The sequence below is a fragment of the Parus major genome, chromosome 8 (assembly GCF_001522545.3).
Source record: "Parus major isolate Abel chromosome 8, Parus_major1.1, whole genome shotgun sequence".
Taxonomy (NCBI): Eukaryota; Metazoa; Chordata; class Aves; order Passeriformes; family Paridae; genus Parus; species Parus major.
The window spans coordinates 29441696-29449640 of record NC_031777.1 but is presented as its reverse complement, the minus strand read 5'-3'; the positions used below and the strand labels follow the sequence as shown (position 1 = coordinate 29449640).

At 46.7% G+C, this 7945-nt stretch overlaps 1 protein-coding gene across 1 annotated transcript in view; it reads right to left on the bottom strand.

Moving 5' to 3' along the window:
- Positions 1-1092: 1092 nt before the first annotated feature.
- ROR1 (receptor tyrosine kinase like orphan receptor 1) overlaps positions 1093-7945 on the bottom strand; it is a 140347-nt gene continuing 133494 nt past the window's right edge. The window contains exons 8-9 of the mRNA XM_015636966.2: positions 6791-7002; positions 1093-4102 (exon numbers count right to left, since the gene is read on the bottom strand). Of these exons, the coding sequence (XP_015492452.1) occupies positions 2690-4102; positions 6791-7002 (1625 nt within the window). The 3' untranslated portion in view covers positions 1093-2689. The remainder of the gene's footprint in view (positions 4103-6790; positions 7003-7945) is intronic.

Here is a 7945-nt window from a genome sequence, read left to right as displayed (position 1 = left end):
GGAGTGCTCTCCTGGCAGGAGGGGTTTGAGCTCAAATCACAGCACAAGGAAATGGAGCTGAGGATTTCCCGGCCTTCCTGGAAATCCCTGCTCCTGAAAAGCAAAGCACAGATTCCCTCCTGAGCATTCCTGAATAAACACATCCTGCTGAGTTCTGAGCTTCCCAGCCCCCAATTCTGCACAGGCAGCTCTGGGCTTTTCCTCTCAATCCAGAGAGTGCACAATTCCAGCCCAGTCACTTCCTCTGTGGGAACAAAGGATCCAAATCCCCGTTTCAGGCTCTGCCTCAGTGATCTCTAAATCAGCAAATATTTATTTTCTTTCACAGCAACACAACCAGCCCAGAGGGGATGAGACTGTCCAGACTGAAGGCTCAGTAAACACCGTTTATCCAGGGTTTTATTCCCAATCCTCCAGAGCTGCTCAATCCAGCCAAGAGCGCTGCACTTCCAACAGCCTTGGCTGTGTTCTCCAAGAAGGAAGGGATGATGATTTAGCATCTGGAATGTTCCCTCTCCCTTTGTTTAACACAAAACCAGCTTTCATCCCATGCCTGCGTTCCCACCTGAGGAGAGACTCCTTCACTTCTGGCAACATCTTATTTTCCACATGACCTCATCAGCTTCTGGAGGTTCTCCCTCTCATCTCTCCCCGAGGAGCTCCTGCCTCTCCCTGTGACCTCCCTGAGCATCAGGTGTGAGCCAGACCGTGATCTCAGCCCCACAATTCCCACATTTTCCCTGCTGACAGGGAGGGAGGCCAGGGAGAGGTCTTCCCAAGGTTTTCCAGGTGTGTTGTTCCGAGCTGGATCGTATCTAAAAATACTTTAACCTGATGGACCCGGCTTTGAAATAAAGGAGAAAGCTCAAGCTGAGCCGGGAGTGGTTTGAAAGTAAAACCACCAAGTGTGTGAGGGATTATTTTATGATCCCACTGCTGCTCCTTAAGGATTAGGTAATTCCTAATTCCTGATGAAAGCCAAGGATGCCAGCTCAGCTTTCCTGAGCCAGGGGAGAGAGATCCTTCCTCCTTCTGGGATGGAGGAAATGTCGATGTGTCCGTGGTAAAACAACATTTTAATAAACAGTGGCATAAAATAATCAGTGTTTAATATCATCTCTGGCACGTGAAATACAAAAATGCACATATCTCAATTATAAAATAGCCTTTGCTATTACATTTCTTTTTCTTTTTTTTTTTTTTTTTTCTTTTTCATGCTTGCCTAATTGAAATGCCCGTAATTAATAACTCAATCATCAAGTAATACAGTGATTAAACGCATGCAGTGAAAACAAAGAAAGATATTTGTATAAAGGTAGTGGCTGAGTATCACCATAATATATTTCAGGAACATCTACATCAGGGTAAAAATCAAAAGAAACAGCCCAAGATATAAAATGCAGAGATGTATTTTCACTTCTGCTGTACAAAAAAACATCATCACACTTTTTGTGCAAAAAAAGATAAAAATAAAGTCCTATTTTACAACATTGTCAACTGAGCAAAAAAAAAGATTGTTTTTGTGGACAATAAAAATATTATTCAGTACAAAAAAAAAAAGAGTCTGTGGAAAATGTACCGTACACAGCACGTGTGTAACTCATTAAAGTGGTTTCAAATGAAGAATCTCGATTGGTTCTACCTGAATGGGTTTTTTAATGACACAAATGGTGCATTTCTAAGTGGAAAATCGGCACTAATTCACATTATTAGACACAACCGCTATCGATGGATTTGCTGCCTGATGGAAATGCGAGCCTCCCTTTTTCCAGGGTTACTGGAGTCAGAGTCACTGAAATGACACAATAAATATTCCTGGGAAAACTGATTGTCATACATAAAACTGTGGTTTGGCGCTTTTCCATTGCACAGTTGCATAGCAACAAAAGGATATAAAATTCCTGCTTGAGCGACTAGATCATGAAACGTTATCTTTGAAGAAGTTGATTCAGGTTCTGAAATTAAAGCCCTTTAATTTCATTTCCTTTAAGGCAATTCCTTAAGAACTCCAGCTGTCCTTAGCAGCCAGCAGCAGATGAGGTTTGTAGACTGCAAGCTGGTAACTCCAGCATTTGTGCTGTCACATAAATGACATTTTTTGGTCTGAATCTGAGCTCAGACTCCCAACTAAACCAAAGACCAAAATCCCACCTGAAGTAACTGATTCAGCTCTCAGATCATATATTTGAAACACAATCCTCGACTGCAACATTTACAAATATTTTCCCTATTGGCACTGAAATTGCACACCCAGATCTCTGAATCTTCGCATCTCCTAAAAAAAGAGACAAATATTAAAATATGGTTCTCAGTATTAAAAAAAAGAAAAAAGTTCCTGTGATTTAAACCACGCCGGAGGTTTAAAAAGCTGTGAAAAAGCGTTGGATAAAATGTTTTTATTTTTAAAAGACAAAACCCCTCAAATTCCCTCTTCCCCTCTTTGAATTGTCGGTGGCACTTGGAGAAACGTGGCCAAGGCCGAGGATTCCCACCACGTCTGGTTGTGCCTGCCCATCCTGGCGAGCAGTGAAACTTCACAGAAGACACTTTGCTGCAATGTCTGTCCAACAACCAGAAAAAAAAGGATCTTTAATAAAATATTTGAATAGTAAAAAAAAAGAAAAAAAAAAAATATCCTTTCCTACCCCTTCCGAGTCTAAGGAGTTCTATTTACAAAGGCCTCGTGTATTTACAATTCCGCCGAAATCACGGAGTCGTTGGGTCCGTGGATGCTGGAGTCCCCCAGCAGGGAAGACTGCTTGGAGTCAATTTTGTAGGGTTTTTGAGTTTTATTGCCGAACACCGTCATCCCCATCCCCGCCGGGTGGCTGGGAATGGCCATGTGGGATAGCAAGGGAATGTTGGCTTCCTGGTTGGAGCCCGACGACGGCAAGCTGGTGACGTGGCCGGTGCTGGTGGAGCCGCTGGCGCTGCTGGGGGAGCGGCTCTTGGGAGGGGGGCAGTGCTGGATCACCCTGGGGGGACCCTGCGGGGGGTAGTGGGGCGCGGGGAAGGCGGCGTACCCCGGCGGGATGGGGTAGCCGTTGATGGGGATGTAGCGCTGGTTCTGAGCCAGGGGCGGCCCCATGAAGCCCTGGGGGATGCCCTGCGCCGGGAACATGTAGTTGGGGTAGCGAGGGTTGCTGAGGTTGCTGACGGGGCTGGCGCTCAGGGACGTGGTCTGGGTGGTGGCGTTGCCGCCCGAGGGGGTGGTGGAGCTGGTGTGGCTGGACAGGCCCTCCCAGGAGCGCAGGCGAGCGTGGATCTCCTTGAAGCGCGGCCTGCGGGAGGGCAGGTCGTGCCAGCACTCCGTCATCAGGCTGTACATCCTGGGGGGACAGTCCTCGGAGCACGGCAGCAGCTGGCGCTTCCGGATCATCTCGATCACCTCCTGGTTGCTGAAGCCGTAATAGGGCTGAAGGCCAAAGCTGAATATTTCCCACAAAACCACCCCGAAGGACCAAATGTCGGAGTCGGAGGAGAACTTGCCGTACATGATGGCCTCGGGGGGCATCCAGCGGATGGGCAGCAGGGACTTGTTCTGCACCCTGTAATAATCGGCCGAGTAGATCTCCCTGGAGAGCCCCAGGTCGGAGATCTTCACGTGCAGCTGCTCCCCGATCAGGATGTTGCGCGCAGCCAGGTCCTTGTGGACGAAGAAGTGTCCGGCCAGGTACTCCATGCCGGCCGCGATCTGCACCGCGATGTGCAGGAAGTCACCGTGGTCCAGGCTGGACTTGACCGTGCCGTCCTCGTCGCTGCTGCAGCCGACGTCGGAGTGGGGCGAGCGCATGACCAGGAACTCGTGCAGGTCGCCCTGGTTGGTGTACTCGAACAGGAGGCACACGGGCTGCTCCTGCGTCACCACGCCCAGCAGGCACACGATGTTGGGGTGGTGCAGCTCGGCCATCAGCGACGCTTCCTGCTGGAATTCCGCCCACTGCTGCGGGTTGTTGAAGTCCTTGAGGGTCTTGATGGCCACGAGCTGCGCGTGGTCCATGCCCGGCAGGTAGAGGTGGCCCTTGTAGATCTTGCCAAAAGCGCATTCCCCCAGCTCCTCCATGAAGCGGACGGCGGAGAGGGGCAGCTCCTTGGCTTTACTCTGTGGGAGAAACACCAGCAACACATCAGGATGGAAACAGCCTCTGGAAAGTGAAATCTCTTGGTGCAGGACGGGTGGGAGCCAAGGGGACGGACACAGGAGCCACCATCCCACTGGATCAGCCCGAGGGACACCAGGATCCAAACGGGATCACCGCACTCCAAAAGGGAACAAAAAGAATTCCTTCCCATCCTCTCCACCAGGTCAGGTACAGCAAGAATTGGATCCAAATACATGCAGGAACCATCAGCATCTCGGCATTTGGCCTTGGGCAATTCTGTACTTCCAAATGAATGGGACTAATTTCAGGAATTGAGGCAATTCCCATGCTCTAAGAGGTCCATGCTGAAGTGTTTTCTGGGCCAGGGCCTGGGGTTTTAGCAGGAAAAAAGTGATTTTGCTTTAAAAACCATGTCCTTGTAGCCAATTCTCCCTTGACTTTGCTGTTAACCCTTGCAGGTACAGCAGAGTCTGTTCCCACTATTTCTGCTCCATCCTGAAACTGGGATAGCGAGTTCCTCAAAGGAGAAAGGCAAACCTTTTAAACATTTATTGCCCTTTGGGGTGCAGATATTCACTCCTGGAGCATAAAGAACCTGCAGCATTCCCAGCTTCCACTTGTGCTTGTAACACCCAAACCCACTCGTTTAGGGCCCTCAGTAAATCCACAGGTAGTAATTTAAGGTTAATGAGTTTGGGATCTAGGTTCTGTAAATTAGTGTAAACATTGGCATTTGCATTCCTGAAATCATGCAAGGCCAGCTTTCCAGTGGCAATGTGGGGAAAAACCTGACACTTCAAATAATCATGGGAAAAAAGCCATTTTAGCACAAATTAATTCTAATTGTAACGATCACTTATGACTTCTAGACAAACACTGCAATAATAATAATAATAATAATAATAATAATAATAATAATAATAATAATAAAGCCATTTAAGCAGGCAGCCCAGTAGACTGCACAGTGAGGGCAGGAAATTAGCTATATTGTTGAGGAACAGATGGTTTATATTACCCAAATCCTTTAGGCTAAAACTTGTTTAGGTCTGGCATATTGTAAATTATATTTTAGTAATGAAAGTGAAATGACCTCTGTCTGACCTGAGCCTGGGTCTGTCTGTTTGAAGCAACAGAGTGGAAAACTGGGGGAAGAAAATGAAGTCATAAAGTTTTGGCAGGAAGGGCTCATTTGGAGTAAAGCAGTTGTAAATCTGCTCAGCTTTTGTTTGACAAGTATTTGTCACACACGAGTGTCTAAAATGTAGGGAAGTGTAAAATACACAAGAGGCAGCAGAGGGAAACCCACCCTTTCCACCTCTTCTTCAGCTCCAGGACAAGATGTCCTTGATTTATTATATTTTTGAAGGCAATTAAAATCCCTTAAAACTGGAGGAAATGCTAACATTCCTATTTATCCAAGCAAACAACTGCCTCAGTGGGAGCTTGAAGTTTAAATGTGTTTTCACCCAAAGCTCACATCAATTTTTAAAATAAGATTCCATTTCCTTTCCTTGAAAATATTGTTTGAAAGGCAATCAAAATACTGGAGACAGGGAGAGCTGGCTTTCCCAGTGGGAAAATCCTGAATTAGCATAAATTAAAGGAAAATATTTCTTGCAGCACATAACTTGCAAATTGAAAGAGAATGGTCAATATTTGCAAATATTTCCAGGAATTTCTGTGCTGTGTGTGCCAGCAGGAAAGGTGGGAATTGCATCTTCAATAAAAAGAGGATGGAATTCCCATTATCTTCAGTTTAACTGGGATTGAACTCCAAATTCCCAGCAGAACAGGGAGCAAGAAGCAACCCCAAATTTAAGGAAATATTCCAGGAGGTTGGATGCAAGATGCACATTGACTTTATTCAGTATTATTTTACTGCTACCAATATTTTGAGATAAAACTACTCCAAGCTGTAGAGGAAAGCTGGAATTGGGAACTTCCAGAGAAAATGAAGATAAATTCACCAGGCCAGTGTGTGTAGGATTGAGATACAAGTTTTCACTCTAAAATGCTTCAAAAGAACACCAAATTCCAAATGAATAAAACCCATCAAGTTCTTGAAGAACCATAAAATATCTTGGGTTGGAAGGGAATCCCATGAAACAGGAGGGAAATTCTCTTCCAGGGCATTCCTGTGCCTGTGGATGGCAGGAGGGATTTCCAGCCCTGGCTGACACCAGGAAATCACGAGGTTGCTCACACTTCAATCAAAATGATTTTTAAAATTCTTCCTGAATTTGGAGCAGGAGCTGTGCTGCAGGCAGAGCTCTGAGGCTGTTCTGGTCATTTCTGCTTTTAACTGAGGGAATGGGTAAGCCAGAAAAGCCAAGGGAGAAATCTTTCCAAAGCTGATTTCAGCTGAGTGAAAGGTGACAGATGAACTGAGCAGAGCCATGAAAAACTCTCCTGAGGAAATGCTGAATCACATCTTTACCTGCATTAGCCTCTCACTTCAATGAGCTGTTCTAGAGATGCTTCAGGAAGGGCTTTTTTGCTTTATCACACAAAAACTCCTTTATTTCTCCAGGGACACGGACACACAGGACAGACTACTGCTGCTGCTCACAAAAATCACCCCAATCACAGGCAGGAAACCACCTGAATATTTCAGTGCTGGGTTCTTTGCAGCATTTCCCTCCCTGCCTGTGGAGACAGCGAGTGTGGAAGCAGAAATCTGGGTTTACCTTTGGTTTGTAGGCGTTGAGCATGGACATCTCCACGTTCTGCCCCCGGACGTGTTTCGGCTGCCTCTGCACCGGAGGGGACGAGGATTTCTGGTTGTTCCGACAGATGCAGATGAAGAAGAAGAGCAAGGCTATGGCCAGGGGAATGGTGACACTTGGCACCAGGATGTACAGGATTTCCATTTTATTCTTTTCCTTGGAATCCTTGTAATCTGGTTCAGGAGGAAAAAAAAAACAACAAGGGAATGAAGCATCCCACAGTGTCAAACACATCCCTGGGTCAACTAAAAGTGTTAAAAATAATCAAACATTCTTTTTATCTTTCTAGAAATCCACTTTGAATGTTGTTTTATTAATTAATATTAAAAGGAAAAATTGTTTTGTGGAGGAACAATTCTGTGGGGACACACAGGAACAGTCCCTGTCAGGTCAAACCCACGGATGGGCAGGAAACCCATCAATTCCCAAGTGGAATGCTGTGAGGTTTCTTTGCTTGGGCTGAAATGATGTCCCAACACAGATCCACAGAAAAGAGAATTTCTAAAACACCTTATGGAAGTTCCAGGGACTTGGAATTAAATGATTTTTAAGGTCCCTTCCAAGCCAGACTGTTCTGTGATTCCAAGGAAAGCTCCGGTGGGAATACAAACTCCTTCTCTGTGTCCTGGTTTGGGACAGTTTAAAGGAGAACACTCTGCATTGAGCTGCCTCCCTTGAAAGGTTCAACCAATCCTTTTCCAGCAGGAAGGAAAGGATACAAGCAGGAGGAAGTGAAAAAAGAACAGTTCACTATGAGCAGGGAGAGGTGCCAGGAAAGCTGGAGCAGGGATGAAGGGGAGGAATGCCGAAGGGATGGGAAGGGGGATGGTGTCACACAGCCCAATCCCTGTAATCCCTGCTCCCTCCCAGGGCTCTTCCCAGAGATTCTGGAAACACCATTCTCTCTTTGTCACTGCCCAGGGTATCCAGCACTGCATCCCCTGGCTGGCTCCGGCTTCCCAGGAAACGCTCAGAGGGAAAAGCAGCGGGAGAGGGGAGAGGCTTTGGGAGGAGCTCAGGGAGCCCCTGATGGGGTGACAGGGACAGTTCCCCATCCCGAGTGTCCCAGGGACAGGGACAGATCCCCCATCCCGAGTGTCCCAGGGACAGGGACAG